The 18,529-nt window shown below is 39.9% G+C and overlaps 1 protein-coding gene across 1 annotated transcript in view; it reads right to left on the minus strand.

Annotated features, from left to right (window-relative positions):
- TMEM163 (transmembrane protein 163) overlaps positions 1 to 18,529 on the minus strand; it is a 90,557-nt gene that overhangs the window by 16,232 nt on the left and 55,796 nt on the right. Inside the window, exons 4-5 of the mRNA XM_069021216.1 lie at positions 18,004 to 18,095; positions 3,272 to 3,368 (exon numbers count right to left, since the gene is read on the minus strand). Of these exons, the coding sequence (XP_068877317.1) occupies positions 3,272 to 3,368; positions 18,004 to 18,095 (189 nt within the window). The remainder of the gene's footprint in view (positions 1 to 3,271; positions 3,369 to 18,003; positions 18,096 to 18,529) is intronic.

Here is an 18,529-nt window from a genome sequence, read left to right on the forward strand (position 1 = left end):
AGGCACTTTAAAAATTACCCACATCTTCAATGACCTTTGCTGTGATAAAGAGCAATAAGGATGTAAACTGTACCAAAAAAAATCATGCGACTCTGACTCACATGTGAAACTTCTGTTGAGGCACAGATCCTCTTAATCTAGTGCTGAGCTCTTCACCTCAGTTTTATACCAGTTTGGGACACCAGTGGAGTTAATGTTCTGTTCTTGCTCACACCACAAGGATAATTCCCTGGTCTCAGAATAGCAAGTTAATATCAAATCCCACCAACACAGATATAACCATCAGAAAATATTTCAAGTCACTGTTTTGATGCAGAACTGTTTACTTCACTGCTATGTAAAAACCTATTAACAGAAAGCATTATTCTATTATTTTTCCAGATATATATCCATACATTAATGCCAAATTACATGGTAAGATACTATAGAAATTAGTATCATTAGCAATTAGTTCATCAGTGGCTCAAGAAGTAGAAGACAGCACCTTAGGTAAAGGAGCAGAGGGAGAAACTTCACCCTCCTGCTGATTAAATTGGAGCAGATTTCCACTCTGCTCAGATGCTGATGATATGCCCCGGGCAGGTGCAGCTTCACTGGGAACACAATCAACCAACAAAGACCCAAACAACTGGGAAGAAGGACAATTTCTGCTTAGACACAAAGCAGCTAAGGGAGCAACCAGCAACCTGAAAATCTGTGTCACATTCAGGCATAGCTAGGGCAACTGCAAAGGTTTCTATTGAACAACATCCTCTTCCCCCAGTTATTTTTAATGTTTAATGTAACCCTTAGACATTACACCTCCCTGGCCATGACTTGTAGCAGAGGTGCTGCCCTCTGAGCCTTCCCATTTTTCACTGGTATTCTGAGTTTGCACAGAGATATTTCACCTGTCACACAACCCTCGCTGAATCAGTTTCCCACAGCGACACGCACTGAAAGGCTCTGAAATTAAAATCCTTGCCATGTCATTTAAGAGACATTGAACCAAAAATACCATCTCTTTTCCTCCCATGCTCCAACCTACATTCCAGGCAGAATTGCCAGGTATGAAAGTCCTTTAGGTGTGTGCATGTGGCTTTTACCCTGCCACCAGACATCCACAGCCCATGCCTTGCCAGATACATCCTTCCAATTGTTGGTAGTACTTGAGTGCCTAAACGAGTGAGAACAGTCACAGGAAGAAGATTATCCATCAGTACCCTGATACTGTGTCAAATATAAGCAGTATCTACTCTTAACTTCTACCTACTTGACACAGATTTAGCACATGAAACTGAATCCAAGGCAGTCTGTGACAAAAGGGATGTGTACAAATCATTCTCATAGGACACTGAAAATGTAATGGGATCTTTTCTCCAGGGATACCTTTCTGTAGGTCTGATTCCATATTTTTTCCTACTGTAAAAACATTAAAAATGAGGAAGTGCAATATGCCTGCAAATCATAAAAAATGTTCACAATCCAAATATGAGACATTTCTCCCCATGTCAGAAAGAGAGCCCTCTCCTGTAGACAGAACCTGTAATGATGAAAGAGTGAGATATAGATGACACGACTTTAAACTTTTATTTCTACTGATGGAATTATTAGAGCATTTGCCCACAATGAATTAGACCGAGACATCCAAGTTAATCCTTTATACACTACCAGAAATTCATCAAAAGGAATGTTTTAATTATGGTTGTAGACTCCCTTTTCGCTTCTCCTTCTCTGAGTCGGGACTGTGTATTTCATTTTCTCACTAAACAGAAGTCAAACTGTAGCCAGTCTGCACTGTTTGGGTACAGACAAATTAAGATGCTGTCCCTTAGGTGACCATCACAGTAGGGTCTCCCCTCACCCTTACCTGCTTCCTCTTCAGCCTCACTGGCACATGCCCCATGCTCGCTCCCCAACCCAGTTCTGTCAAAATGTTTTGGTTGGGTTTAAGAACTGACTACTGAAAGTGTTTAAGCTAACCCAGATCATTCTGACAGAACCAGGCTGGTGAACCACACGTGCTGTAATGCTGGCAAAGCTGAGGAGGCAGTAAATTATGGAGACTGGAAAAGAGGGCAAGCAAAATGCAAAAAGAACATGAATCACCTGCAGTCAAACAATGCACCTGGCTGAGATTCAGTAACGTGCTAACTCATGGGCTGTGCTACTCATCTTCACCCAGATTTTGATAAACTACTGAAAATAAGCTTCTGGAATTGCCCAGCTTCTTGCAAATTTCCATGAGAACACAGGACCCAGTAGGTCATCTGCACTGCTAACAGTGGGTAACAGATGGAATTCCATTTTGGCTTTTTAATTTTCCAGCTCTGCCTCCATCTCCTGTTTGAAAGGAAGGAGTTTTGGTTTCCGTGTGGTGCTGTGTTGAGAATGGCACTTGGCAGGGTGAACCTCCAATGTGAAAGGCTGAACACACAACCAGACCAAATTTCATAAAGGCTGAAGACAAAGCCCCAAGTCAGGTTGTGCACACAACAACTGTACTGAAACCTCATTTTGTTTGAGCATACTGGAAAGAGTCTTGTGGAGTGGAACCACTGACAAATGGTTTTCCCAGTGAGCAGCTTGTTACGATGAGTAGAAGTTAATAGCCAGTACTGAAAGGAAGCAAGCAGGACAGGACAGAGCAGAGCTGAAAGGCCACTGGGGAGAGCTGCTCTACAGGCCAGGTAGGGGCTGCTTTCACAGCCAAAAGAAAGCAGAGAGCAGAAGAAAAGCCCTTTGGGATGCTCCATGGTGAGTCAGTCTAAAAGCCAGCTCTTTCACCCAGCATGCTCCCCTCACCTGGTTCATCCCTGCTACACGTACATGGCTCTGGAGTTGGAGGCAAGAGCTGGAAGACATTAAAATATAACCCAAAAATACATTTTTTCCACACTGAAAATAAAATACTGAAGCCATTGGAGAAGTAAACTGTAGAAACATTCATCTCATAAAGTTCTAGTACAGTCATTAAGCCCAGAGAGGCCTCCTCCCTGTAAGCGAACTCCCACAGTCCTGTGTAGAAGCTTTAAGTGGTTATGCTGAGAGAGATTTGGGGTCAAGCCTATAAAAACCCATAAGTAAACTCCAGAAGTAGACCAGACTCTGCCACATAAGTAAAAAGTACTGCTGAAAGACCAGGGCCAGTATGGGCATCCAGGCAGGAAATGCACCTGCTAGAGCTTCACAGAGTTCAGTGGGGCTGTTGAAAGGAGACACTGGCATTTCTCAGTCCCACTGGCAGGGCAAGGAACAAAGAGAACATTTAAAAGAACAGGAATCACCTTACCACTTCTGGAAGCACCCTCTTCGCAAGATCGTGGATGGCTTTGATCACAATACATATAGATGACAGGAGGAATATGACACCCAAGATAACACAAGCCCTGGGGAAAAAATGGAGAAAAATACAAAGAAATGTTAAGAACATATTTGAAGTTGCCAACTCTTCCAGGGTAACAGAGGGTAGCAATATTAATAAGAAAAAAAAAGTCTTGAGGAGCTAAAGATAGAGGCTTAAATTAAAGAACAGAATTAGACATCCAGCTCCTCTCCCATTCTTAAAACCTAGATTATGCATGAGAAGACAGGGAATACCAGATGATGTTCCTTTCTCTGTGATGTTTCAGAGAAAAAGCCCTGCCACTCTGTCCCGATGATTTATCACAGAGTCCTCTAGAGATCTGTCTCTGTTTGTTTGTTTGTTTGTTTTGCTAGGATCTCCCATTAGAAATAATCAAGGGAACTTTATTCTCTTTACCAAACCAGGAGAGATGTTTGGTAAATGTGGTCAGTAGCATAACAAAACCTGAAACTCCTGTTTCCTCCCCAGCCAGGCATGACATAATTTGGGAACTGGTCCACAAAAGTTGGCAGACTTGACTAAGGCCACTTGCTGAGCCAGTGATAGCTTGATATAAGGCACATAAACTTCCTGCAAGGATATGCTGACATTTAATCTGAAAGCAATTCTGAAAGACAAGCTTTTCTATCATCCCCAACAGGCTTAAACCAACACAGCCACAAATATGTGAGCTGGAAACTATGGATCACACTTCCTCGTGGCAATATGTACCACTGGATGCCTGTTGAAAGCATCATCCCCTTCCCTTAGCACACATTTTATTCCCTGCACACTTCTGAGGAAGACAGGCAAACATTCCTTAAGGGCAATGCCCTGACCATTGGCTGGATTTTGTTCCCAGAGAAGTCAGAGAGTTTGGGGTTATCTCTGTAAACTTGCCAACCACCCAAGTCTAACAGCAAATATTTTGCATATTTGCCAGCAGATATGCAACAACTTCAGCAATCTTCTGTTTCTGTCATCCTCCAGCTCAGTTTTACTGTAGCAAAAGAATTCCCATCCACCTACTTACCCAGAAATAACTAAAGAAGATAGAAGAAAAAGAAGATGATAACAACAGTGTCAAGGGTATTAATAGCAGACAGAAATGCAGTCTGAGGTTTAAATCAGCATTCAGTAGTCATATTTAGCAACCCTAGCTTCTCCTTTATATGCTGGCTTTTGGAATCCACAGCCATGCAAAATTCATGAGTATAGTACTTTAAGCAAAAAAATACATGGTTTTTGTCTTCTTAAGTGTATTGATTTATCTGCAAAACTGCTAGAACACAACACTGCACAGTGTCTTCTTTTAATCTCATTTGCTAGAAAGAAATAACTTCTAACTAGACTGCAAATCATGCAAAATTCAACTGCAAATGTAAAAAATAAGAAACATCCAAAAATTAATCTGAGTAACGGTAGTACATAATAAACAAGTTGTTATTGGTTGTTGTAAGCATGCTCTACTTTCACTGTACTAGACCACAAAAATGTTAATACAAGCCAGCTCACTTCCATCTGCTAACAATCACTGCTGTGTAACTAGAGAGTGTTTCCAACTGCACACGAAGGGTGTTAGTGCCAAGGTGGTTGGCAAATGCAATTTCATTAATAACATTCGATTAAATTAGATGAGCCAACTCCCATTTCTAAACAGATTTAAATCAACTCAGAAGTACCCACAAAAACTGGTGAAAGAGGAGTTACACAGAAGTGAGGGTTGACTGATTAACATAGAGAAGAATTTAAAGACAGCCCTGATAGCCTTGTCCTAAGCCTTGACTCACACCTGCAGCACCTTTTGAAGATCATTTCCTTATTTTACAGCCATTTCTACCTGATTTAGTGTCAGAGGTTCCCACTTAGTAGCTACTAAATCATTATAGTTATAATTGACCTATAAAACAAAATAATAATTGATTGCTACAGGTTTGACAGGTAATAGAAAAGCTTTAATGAAGAATGCATGAATCTGGAATCTCCTCCAGTCCCATGTAATATATTGCCTCTAAAAAGAAAGAGGAAGAGAGAAAATTTAGTCAAAACATTTTAAAACATAATGAAAAAGCTTTATTTGGTTTTCAGAAAGAATAAGCTTTCTGGAATCTTTCAGAATGCTGTACAGTTTGAAGAATAATAGACTAATTCAGAAAGGACAAGGTGAGGACATGTCTCTGATATTCAGGCAACAACCAACTTTTAACTCAACTACAGCTCAAACTTCCAAAGTCGGATGTTTTTCTTAGAGCAATGGCAAGAGTAATTAAAACTACAAGAGAATTTAATATTACATATTTAACAGTCTTCTTTAGTTTGCTGTAGGTGTTGGTAGCTGATCATGATCCACCCAAGATACTCCTTGATTTGGTTTTGATGCAACATTTGTATGTGAAAATCCAGAAGACAATACAAAGTGTAATTCATTGTATTAGAAATTATCTCATCAGTATTGTCAAATTTCCAGTATTATTTTGCCACAGATGAAAAATTCTGTTAAATTGGTTGTACTGAGGCCTCAGGCATTGAGAGTGAAATTATTTAGACTCTCAAAACCATCGAAGACTTTACATAGCTTTGGAGCTTCAGTCACTGCTAGTTCACTTCTAGTTGAATTCAGACACCTGCATAAACCCTAAAAACTAAAGCTTGATTCTGGGAGTGCTACATCCTGACAACTTTCAAAAGATATTCTCTTGAAAGCAGTGTTACAACCCACATACAATCCATTTATATTTATACAGCCCTATAAATACCCATTTTGTATTACAACAACCCTGGATATTTGCACTCACACCCATCAGAAGCAGACCAGTGTAACTGCATTACACAACACACAGCTGCCACCTCACCTCTTCCATCACCCTGTATGGAGCTCTAGTAGACATAATTCTTCATTTTGATGACAAGTTCTCACAACTCATGAGGAAACCAGAGAAGGAAATCAATCACTGTAAGCACCCGATATTCTTTCTCTTCATCAAAAATTTGTTACTTGGCATAAGTCAGTGGCTTTTAAGCAGGTAGATATGAAAAGCACTGAGATTCAGGGGATTCCATCTCCACAAACTGTCAATTTTCAAGCTGCTATTAGTTAAGTTCCACTTTTTTCCTCATTTAATCACAAAATTAATTTCCTAAGGAGAATAAGTCCAAAGATCCAATTAATTTGCCTTTAGCAGGTGCAGGAGAACAGCCTCCTAATTCATGGAAATAGCCTTAATTCTATCTTATAGTTTGCAATTATTTGGTATAATTTCCTACAGGTAGTGATAAGACTAAAATTCTGTACTATTGCCAACACAGAATTAGAGATTAATCTCACTCAGATTTCTGTGGTGATTAATCTCCAACACAATAATGTTACCTTTAGCATGGTTTTGCCACATTAAACACCCTTCACATGAGTTGACCCCTTTCAGATAAAGGGGCTGCTCCTCCAGGTAAACAGCAGTCAGACTGATGTAAGACTGCAGGTTTAGATTTTCAACTACTTGTTTGGTAACATGTTATAAAAATAAATAGATAATAGTAATGAAATTACAAATATATGCTGAGTAACAAGCTCTGCTATAAACCACCTCAAAAGAGATCTGGGATAAGATACACAAAGGTGACTGGAAACAGAGTTTTTCTCATACCAACTGACTGCTATGAAATAGCCAATGCAAGAGCTTTCCCTTCTTAATTATCAACCCAATCTCTTTCTGGCAAATCTTTACAGCAACACAGTACCAACGAGGGTTTGCAATTAAGCCCTTGGTAATTACTCCTCTCAAGTCAATCTGCTCTTGTGCAGCAAAGGTGGTGCAACAGAATTAAGGATTCAGAAAAAATTAGTGATGCATATGAATACAATCTGCAAAGACGTGTTAACTTTCTCCTAGCAGCTCACAGAGTTGTTTTGAGGCAGTGGGGAGGGAAAAGGGTCTCATGCACTTGGTAGTTTGTTAAATCCTGGAAACTATTTTACCACCACACATCAAGTTCATTAAAATAATCCCTGAAACGTGATGGCACCACATGTAATAAAACAAGTTTGTCAGTAGCAGTCTAATTACTTCCCAATTTTGTTAACATATGATACAATTAAAATGCAATATAAAAAACCTAACTTTCTTGCCAAATACTGCACTATTCTCCCACTAGTTTTGTTCATTGCAGTATCCCAGATTAGTTGACCTTTTTTGATTATATGGGTTGTTTGGGGGGGGGGGGCAGAGGGGAGTTCATTACTTTTACCAAAGTAAAGAGGCTCACAACAACAGAAGAGCCCAGGGTGGAAGGGACAGAAATGTCATCTGGTGTAACATTTCATGGGAAAGGGAGCCTAGATGAGATTCTCTAGCACCCTGTCCAACAGCATCTTGAAAACTTCCCACAATGAGGGCTCTGCCACCTCTCTGGGAAGCTTGTTCCAGTGATTGCTTGTTCTCACTGTAAAAACTTCCTTTCTGGTATCAAGATTACTTACCTTATTCATGGAAAACATTTTGATCATTTCAGCTCAGCTACAGAGATAAACATGACAAAAAGAACTAGAAAAAAATAATTGTATGAATCACTAGCATTTGTACTAATATTCTTGAGATAGAAACTCTATTCTCACATTTGCAAAGGTGCCATCTAAACAAGATTCAGCTCCTCATCCAATTCTCTGGCAGACACGATGCTGTAAATAAAAGACAATACTTCTAATTTCTACATGTATTCTGGTTACCTACAAGAGGTGGTTTACTCTATTTTAAATCTACATTTCCTTGATTGCTAAGAATCTTACCATGTTATATTTTCCTAAGAAAAATGAGATTTCCACCATGGATTAATAGTGGAACAGTTACCCAGAGAGGCTGTGGAGTCTCCATCCTTGGAAGTTTTCAAGACCTGACTCTGATCTCACAGCTCACTGTGCTCTGAGCAAGAGCCTGTGCCAGAGACCTCCTGAGGCCCTTCTGACCTGCATTATCCTGTGACCCTGTTAATTTTTATTCACAAAATCTTTAACTCTGCAGGCTCTGTCAAGATCTTTCAGCACTAATGACTCCTAATAGCCCACAGAAAAGGAAATGTTAAAATCTCTGCAGGCTGCTTTCACCACTGAAGTGGTGAAAAATATTACTTTGCAAGGAACTGTAACTTCACATTAAAATGAGCTGCAGGCCAGTAAGAGCAATATGAGGTCTAAGCCCAGGAGTAATGTAAGCTTCTTCAGCAAAGCTGAGAAAATCAGTTTTATGATGAATACCAAATTTAATCTCTGAGTAAACCCACCAATAAAACCTCTAGAGTTTAAGTAAGAAAAAAAATTCTAAAAGTAATTATTTTAATAAAAACTGTAAAAGTGCTAAATCCTGTTTCCCTATGATTAGAAGGGATTTTAGTATTAGTGGCTGACAGAGTGAATATCATGTATGGAATCATTCAGGGGAAGTCACATGGTATAACATGGAATTGCCCAGGAGGTTTTGCTGTCTGAAATTAAAAAAAATATTTTTGAGCATAAAGTATTCATTCACTCTCTAATTCTGTATCTGTACATTTTTCTCAATTGTCTTCTATGTTTAACCACGACTGGAACCCTTTACTATCTCTTTATCTTGCTGATACTGTTGTTTTCATTCTTTCTTCCCAAAACCAAATACAAATTATGTACTGTGACTGCTCCTTCATTAATAACTTGGAACTTGCAATAACCTGCACCACATTTCTTCTACATGAGAGGCTGTCAGCCTGTTTAAACAAAGACAGGCCTGCTTTTGTTGAACACTGGTGCTACTGCAGCTCTTACAGCCTACTTACAGTAGCCAGGTGTAAAATACCAGTTACAGCCAGCCCAGGATTAACCCTGTCCCTGCCTGGCTCCGTGGGGTCCCGTGTGCCCCCACAGACACATGGGTGGGTTCAGTGTTACAGCCAATACCAAAGAGTCCAGAAGGGCATTTGGGTGCGTCCTGGCAGGAGCATTTATGGCTGCTACACTGTCAAAGGGTGCAGAGGCAAATAGCAAAATGATCCCAAAACCCAGTTTTATCTGGGGGCGGGGAAAAGGCGGGACTAGGGAACAGGGACCAATGGGGAAGCTCTGGGGGAGTGATGAGGGGTAGAGGCTGACAGCAACCGAGGAATCCAAACTGGGACAGATGAACAGAGCAGAACAAGCATCCTGGGAGAAGCCTTTCTGGGCACCCTAATGTAAAGTGGTTCTTGTGGTACTGGGGACTGGTCTTACAGAAAACTCTCTGTCCCTGGTGATGCATGTTCACTGGCCACCACACAGGATTTCTCAAGCATAGGCAAAATTGAATGTTGGAATCCAAAAGATGGGACTTTGGGAGGAAAATGTTCAATTTTTGGTCACCAACAAATGATTTTCTGGTGGCAAACCAATGGGATTTGGCTGATGGAGATGAAGAGAAGCATGGTAGGGAAAATGCAACAGGACTCAGAACTAGATTAGTGGACAGAGGATATGGAAAGGGAAAAAGTGAGAGGATGTTCCAGAGAAGGGGCTGAAAAGTGCTCTGGTTTTCAGTTGTTTGGGGTGCCAAGGGGTGGCTAGGGATGTTACAGGTGTGGGCCTCTGCCTTCTCTTCCCTTCATCTCAACTGCAATCCATGTTCTTCCAAAACCCACAGCTCTTCTCCTCCTTGCAGCTCCACAGCAGCCTCTGTTTGCTATCCACACACCCTAATCTGCTGTCACACAAGTGAGGAATAGGAGGAATTGAGCAAGGACCACTCCTGCCATGAAAGAAGGGTGTGTAAAGAAGCAGAGGGAAGCCCTAAGCAGCTGTGCTTGAGATGTCTGCCAGCACAGGAACACCACCCCTGCACACAGCCCAGACACAGCAGGGGCAGGTGACAGCTTCATCTCTATTTTGGGTACTGTACCTCTGTGGCAGGAAGGGCCTGTCCAGTATACAGCACATGGTGCCACAGGTCTGCTGCTCTTTACTTTAAACAGAGGCATCAAAATTACAATGCAGCTGTTCACTAACATTTGTTGCCATTCTGCAATATTGCTGAGACTATTGTAGACACACTTTTCATGAGGGTGACATCCAAAACTCTGAAGACTGTAACATCTGCCTCTTAAACTCATTAAAAGACTTTCTCTAAGAAGAACTAGCCACTGTGACATATTATGGTGATACACAGGCAAAAGATGCAATGTCAGCCTCAGGCTTGAGATCCTTGCTTATTTGTCATGCTCTGCTGCTAATCTAAAGCTTCCTTGTGTCCAATTAGGCAGTTATATTAGCTATTGATGTAGCTTATTTCTTATCAGGTATAGTTCCTGAAGAGGTTTTGGACACCAAACTGTACAGAATCACAGCTGTTCAGAGTATTTACACCTGCCTGGTGCTGGGTGAGGAGGGATAGAGTCAATTTAAGAGGCACTTTAAAAGGAACGAAGTGGGCTTGCTGTTCATCACACATGTTCCATAATCCACCCCCAACTGCCAGGATCCAGATCCGTATTATTACAGCTACTCCTGTTTTCTCACCATAAAAAAAACATAAGCCCAAACTAGGTTACAGAATAAAGAGAATTCAAGTAATAGTCAAAATCACCACTGAAAGTCAATTTTTCAATTATTATGTTAGAAAAGTGTGTTGTGATATTACGTGGTCTAACTTCTTAAAAGACATGGAGGGGAAATGCTCTTTATGTCTGAGACTCAGATCAGCTCTGCTACAGAACCATTTCATGCTGAAAGTGTTATAGGTCTTCTAAAACTTTTATTATCCCTAAGGATTTCAACTAGTTGCTGCAGAACAGGGTATTTACATACTTTAATATCATGCAGCTGAACTGGGGTGACAGTTCCATAAATAATTTGATACTCCAGGTACAGAATATCTGCCAGAAAAAGCTAACAGACATTTCTACAACTGGGGGAGTTTGAAAACTCTCATGACCTATTTTCTAGTCCCTAGGTCTGCACAGACTGTGCAGCTGCACTTGGAGTACACCTGCCTTACAACCATCCTCCTGGCTTCAGCACTGCTCCTCCACTTGCAGCAGATGATCAGAGACTCTGCCATTCCTCTGAACCTGGAAATTAAAGCCTTTTGAGAACTTCTGTAATATTAATTTTTATGGTGATCCTCAAATTCCATCACAGAAAACATCATATCTCTGATTTTACATACATAAGCCTGTGTGTAAATACTAGGCAATATACACAAATACTGCTTAATCAACTACCAGTCAAGTAAAAGGAAAGGCTTTCATAGATTTCAGATCTAGTTCCAGTAAAATCATTGCCAAGTCTACAGATGCCACAGTTTTTGAAACAGATTTTAGAATATATAAATATATACATTTTTTTTTCATATTTAATATAACTTGTATGTGCAATGATTTTTCATATGTGCACGCATAACTGTAGGCATACATGCATTTCTGCCTGGGTAAGAGCAAAGTTTTTGATTGATTTACTTTTGTTTGAATATGAGATAATGAATTTATGGAGAAATTATAATGTTTATTAAGTCAGCCTAATGAAGCACCTCTGAAATCTGAATGTAGCACTGTACCTGGATGTTGAATATTGGCCAAATATTTCAGAAGAAAGAATGGTTTAGAAATTTTTGGTGTGGTTAAGAAGAAACGATACTTCTCCTATAAATCAGATATCCAAGCACAGGTGAGCATTCCCTTTGAAAACCCTTCACCGTGCCTCATTCTGTGGGAGAGACATGAAAGTGTGAGGCTGAACTCCTGGTAGATGAGAACCACATGTGAGCTGCAGAGGTAGGTTCTGAGCTGTTTGCAGCTCCATGCATTTGACATTTTTCCAGATCACTTAGGTATTCCATTCACTCATCACAAAAGAGCTTTGCCTCCAGCCACAGAGGTTTGCCCTGAACTGTGGGTAGGTGTGGATTTTGCCATCTGTGCTTCGAGTCTCTTTCGTATGTATGGTACAGATAAAATTATCCACAGTTTTTTCAATGTGACTGATATGTTGGGTCTGAACCCAGAGGATTATTTTCATTCAACACTGCCTAAATAGACAGTGCTCATTTAGCTGGGTTAACCAGTACAGCAAAGCCAATCCCCACATGAAAATTTAAATACAATAGAAATACTGAAAATTTGGGTAGTTTTATTTAATTCTATGAAGGAAGAGAGAATATGCTCAGAAACCATACAGATCAAAATGCTTTCTTTTTGAATCAGAGGAAGAGACAAGAGCCAGACCTAACTTTGCAGCATGACAGTTGTAAAAGGTGGCTTCTAACTCTTTCAAGCTTTGAGTGCAAAAGTAGGATACGTCACAATCCATATTCCCCATATGCCTCATTGTAATGCACATATATTCAGTATAACTGCTGCAAGGCTCCCCATGACCAAATGCCAGGGCTAATATTCCCAAGTGGTGTCACCTGAACAGGAGCAAGAGAGAAAACAGGGTTACAATTACTTTGGAAGGAGAGGCTCACTCTGTCTTAAGGTCTCACATGCCATCTTTTAATGCGATTTCTCATGTCATGTCTGATGAGGAGCAGTTAAATATCTTTCTTAGAGATTTAGCTGAAGCTAAATTAGAAATTCTTGGATTAAGCTCTTACAGTTGTGTTCTTCAGAATGTCAAAACAGGTGAGAACACCGGTTCATCCTCCCCATAATTTAGGAACCTATAAGGAAGCAAATCCCCAACACAGGCATTCTTCACGTGGCCAATGGGTTCAGCATCCTGAAGGTACCAAATCCACAGCCACAGCTGAGGTGCAGATATGAAAGTCAAGTTACAGGCATATAGCAAAGCATTTAGGTAATGTCTAATTGCAAAATGACTCTTTTCTTCTGGCAAAAAGATTTCTCAGAAGCAGGTAAAGGCATGACAGATATCTGCACCCATGTCTGCCACATTGTAGACTCTATCAAATTCCTGAAATTTAATATTACTGCCCATGTTTCAGACAACAGTTTCACCAATATATGAAAAAAAAGGATATATCTGCATCCATTATGTATTATGTCATGGCAACATAGAGCACCACAAAATTTTAAAATGATTAGTCCATGATACAATTTAATTTTCTTATTACATAATTAAGGAATGAATAGCCAGAGTCTGAAATAGGTAATTAAAAAACACAAACAAACAAACAAACAAAACCACAACATCAGAACAGTGAAAGAAATGTAAGAAATGTGTGGTTTCTGCTCTTGCCATAATCCAGAATGTTCATTATGAGTCAGGTTTCCTATTTACTCTGGCACTGGGTTAAGAAAGATGTTGACAGACTGGTTCCTGGAAAACACAGAATTTAACTTGATACCATCAACAAAATAATATATAACAAACACCAGCTGCAACTGTCAAGAATCACTGTTTTAAATATGCTGTACAGAGTTAGTTTTGGCAATAAAGAACCCAGTAGCCAAAAAATCCCAGAAGTAATGCATCCCACAGGCATAGGCAATTACTCAGTCCTGTACTTCATTGTAGAGAAAAGCAAGATCTTTCCAACCAACGGTATTGAAAAAGCTCTGTTTTTCTAAAGCTTTCCCACAGGCTGTGTACATGCAGTTTGTTATTCTGTTTTTCCAATCCTTCCTTTTTGGGTGCTATTTCTCACTTTCTCCTCAGACAGAGCTCTTGCACTCCAACCCAAGTCCTTCATTCCTGAATTTAACAGAAGCTAAGAGCTGCCCCTTGGCTGTATAGTCAGTGACAAGTTCAGTATCTCATGAGATATTTTTCCAGTCTTCTATTAAGAAATTACTACTACAGCTATTTACTGAGTTTATTTAAGCATGTGAACCACCACTGTTGCCAAGCCAGTTTCAATAAATTTCTTCCTTCAACAGATTTAGATATGCTTTCCCAACCCAACAAGCTACTAAGTTGCTAAAGATTTACTAAAGGACAGAATATTCAAGATATTTGTAAACTGGTTATGGAGAGGAGCCAGGGGGATAATTGACATTTCTTTTTGCATCTTTTTGCCTCAGTGAATGTTCAAATCACAAAACAGAAGATTGGGTTCAGCCCTGCCAATCTGCTCTAATGGCCTGTGCTTTGAGCAGGGGGTTGGACTGATGACCTGCAGGGGTGTCTGCCACCTCCAGCACAGCACTGCACAAAACTCTCACCACCAAGCTGCACCTGGCCCAAAGCACACAGGCAGTGGGCCTGCTATATTCAACCATCTCAGGTTTATCAGCTACATCAGAATACATTTCTTCCTCTCAGTTTTTCCTCTTAGGAAGAAAAATAAGGTATTGCAAAAATTTTATTTCAGTTTTTTCATCTTCAGTGGAGATTCAAAATTATTGCTCCAGTTATTTCAGCACTCTTGTATTTCCTTAATTCCTTGATCATTGCTTTTTTGATGACTTGTTCAGCACCTCTACATTTCCTGCATGTTAATTTACAACCGAGGAGATCACACTGAGGAAATCAAGTACTCATGAACTATGCATGTACTCTGACTCTCTTCCCACATATCTGTAGTCCTTCCCAATTCTTGCATTGCCTCAAGACTTACAATTCTTTCAAGGACTCTTCTAAAAAACATCAAATATTCATCCCACTCCCACATACTCTTTCATTAATGAGCCAGAGTTAAGCAGTATCTCAGGGCCGACAATCTTGCAGTAGTTTAATTCCTGATCTTGGTGAATGGTTTAGCCACAGCTTTTATTTCGTGTGGGCACCAATGATACAGCCAGGAGCAGTCTGAGCATCATCAGGAAGGGTGACAGAGCCCTAGAAGTGACAGTAAAGGACTCTGGAGCACAAGCAGTTTTTTCATCAATCCTCACAGTCAAAGCAAAGAGATTTGAAATGGCTGAATCTGGAGAATAAACAAATGGTTACAGGACTGGTGCCACTGCCAGGGGTTCATCCTCTTCTGAGCTGTGTGTTGTGGATGACACCCTGGAGGGAAGGAATGAACTGAAGGGATGAACACTGAAAAAGTACCTTCTCATCTCACCCCAGTAAACAAGAGAAATCAAATGATCTAATAAAAATGAAAGGCACTGAACGGAGTTAAACTCAGCAGGACACATTTGCATGATGGTTTCAGCACTCCAATTCCCCTGAAGTCAAATGGAGATGCATTGGTTCCTCTTAGCAGAACTTGGCACAGCAAGCACTTCTGTACTCTTAGGAGTGCCAGCCCATAAAATGCTGCAGCTCCAACTGCCATATGGCTACATCTGAAGTAAGACTACGCATTTCTTTTACATCTTAGCATTTTATTCTCAGTATTTAATTCATAGCACATCATGAGTCAGGCTGTATTCTCTGTGCCTTTTCCTGGAGGTGTGTTTTTCAGTCTATCTTTAGGTTCTCTCTCAATGATGTCCAAGAGTTAGGACTGAATCTAACGCTGCCTTTCCATGAGAGGCTTTACACTGATTTTAATAGACTTTGGACCAAATTCTTGCTGTCAAGTCTATGAAACAGGAAGTTTTATAAATTTGCAAAACATAATTAATTGGCAATTCCACTTGGCTTTTGCCAAGGAGCTAAGGATTTTTTCAGATATGTTAGGATATACAGACAAATGTAATGTTTTAATCAATAAAAGACAGACCTATAAATAAAGAACTAAACTGAAGCCACTCTGGCACACCTTATTGTGGTAAACAGGCCCCTGCACTAAGGCAGAATATGGCCAGGCACACTGAAACAGGAATAACACACAGCACAACCTAAGCACCCACACAAATCTGCACCAGACTGTCCAGGAGTCTGAGGGAGGAGGCACAAGGAAAACAGGGATTGTGACAGACCAGGTGTAGCTATAAGCAGATATGATACAAAGATTATTCATAAGCTGAGCAAGCAGCCAGCAGGCATCATTGCAACATTTCCCCAGTGTTGAGGAGGAAAAATAATTACATGCAGTCTTTCAAGCAAGAGATTGATTAAACACAACAGGAAATTAGAAATGTGCCTTCCTCAAAAATCTGACACAGTAGGAATTGCCTTAAGCAGCACAACCATTTCACCATCTCTTTGCTGTCAGTACTGGGGTGATTCTCCTGTCAGCTCTGGAAACAGAGGGATAACCAGGCTGACTATCCAGTGATTCATATTCCCAGCATATGGGAACATTCTTTCACTTGATACTGAACTCATCGTGTAACCTTAGCTTTCTTCAACTAATGGGCATGGCAAGTAATTCACTGACTTAATTTAGCCTTATGTAAAGCAGAGGGATTATATGAAAGCAAACTAAAAATGAGCATAAAAACCAGGAAAATATGTTTACTCTTTTCACTTTACTGGCTTAGCCACGGGGATATGTTGATTCTTCTTTTGTATTGGGATTTATTTTCTCTTTTAAATACTTTACAGGGTTCACTTGAAAAAGCCCAACAGAAGGAGATTTCAAGAATATGTTAATTGAATGTTGACAGGAATCTCTGTGGACACCCACAAAAGCAAGATACTAAAGAAATGTCTGTTAAAATCTCCAAATCTGTGCATGAAGACTAATTTTAATCACATATTTCTGAATTCATTTTTATGAATCAATGCCACATCAGTCTTTTATGGCCTTTTATTCCAAACTGTTCTGTATGGACCCCTGCCAGAAAGGAGCTCACAGTCCTGGCAAGCTGTTGCATGAGCCTGAGTTAATGCATATAAAAATACTGCTTACTTTTTCTTAGCTTTTAGAAATAGATTGTGAAAACAATATTGAGACCCTCCAGTGTGGCTTTTTGTCACAACTTTTTTGTTGGTTTTCTGTGTTTTTTTTTTTTATCCTACCAATTATGCAATATTCATTTTCATCAAGCTGCTCTTTATTAAAGGGACATCATTAGAGGTGTTTCAGTACAGAACCTACCTTATCCCCCTTTCTTGTAAAATTGCAGCCCATTCCAGGGGACAGTTGAACTATTTTCCAGCCAGATGGGATGCTGCCAGCAGTGGCCAGCAGTACAGAGAAGAACTGAAAACAGGCAAATGTACTGTAAATCTCCACCTAGATGCACCCAAAATTTGTGTAGGTTAAAATCTTCTTTATGCACTAGTTGGAAAAATTCTTGAGTCAATGTCCTCCTGATCTTCTCAGCTACCACATGAATCACCCATAGAAATGCTGCACAATGATGCAGAACACAATTCCCACTGTGATCAATACTGCACTGCATATGAAAAAACTCTTTTTTTTTTCCATAGGATATATACAGCAAGCATTAAATATGAAAAAAGAAATTGCTTGGAAAGTAAGCACAAAGAAGGCATGCAAGCACTGCTATACTCTTACTTATAAAAAAAAGTAAAATGTATTAATGTTCAAACTTGCTAAGGGAAGTACAAATATAATACAAGCATTAATTTCAAAAAACATACTCTGGTAAGAATAATGCAGTAAGATGCAAAATGAAAGATTTACAAATCTATTCCAGGTTGCAAATGCACTTCATTTGATACAGGTGCTGCAAGGGAAAACAAATTGCAAAGGCCTAACCATTGCTATGTTGGCTAAAAAGAAACTGAAAGTCACAATCACAGGGAGGTTTGCCTTAGGAGAGGTTGCGTGTTTGGGAGCAAACATTAAACTGGCAGAAGGAAAGAATACTTGCTGACAGGACAAAATGGTTTTTGTCAAAGCTCTGGAATCTGTAGCCTCCCAGCTTGACAACCAAAGCTCTGCAGGCCCCTCCCACAGGCAGAAGTAATTAGGTGTACTCACATGTACTCCCTGTGTGCAGAGTGCACAGCGGCTGCGTTGCTGTAACGCCACAAAACTATCGCTGATGACAAAACATCCAGGGTGGCATCAAACTGAAAGAGATACAGAGTCAATTGTTGTGTGGGCCATTAAGTGTGCCCTGCACTGAGAGCAATGCATTTACCATCCTGCTGCACAGGCACGGAGCAGCTCCAAATAAATCACTTTAATGAAAAAAGGCTTTACATTTATTCAATTGATCTTCACATTTTTTCCGTGTTTTATTGCACAATGATACACTTCAGAGCTCAGAAAGTCAATCAAGGGATTAAAAAATTTTGAACTTTTAATCTATCACCTGTGAGGAAGTTAAGAAAAAACAAACATCACAATCTGCCAGTGTAGCACTCCAAGAGTTAAAATACTAATATGATTCTAATGCAAAGACTGTAAAGAAGTAAGTATAGAAAAATGCCTGTCAAGCATTCCTTTTTCCTGCAGTCACTAATTTCCTGCAATAGCTTTTGTTTCCAACCAAGAAAATACT

This window comes from Aphelocoma coerulescens, chromosome 7 (genome assembly GCF_041296385.1).
Source record: "Aphelocoma coerulescens isolate FSJ_1873_10779 chromosome 7, UR_Acoe_1.0, whole genome shotgun sequence".
Lineage (NCBI taxonomy): Eukaryota > Metazoa > Chordata > Aves > Passeriformes > Corvidae > Aphelocoma > Aphelocoma coerulescens.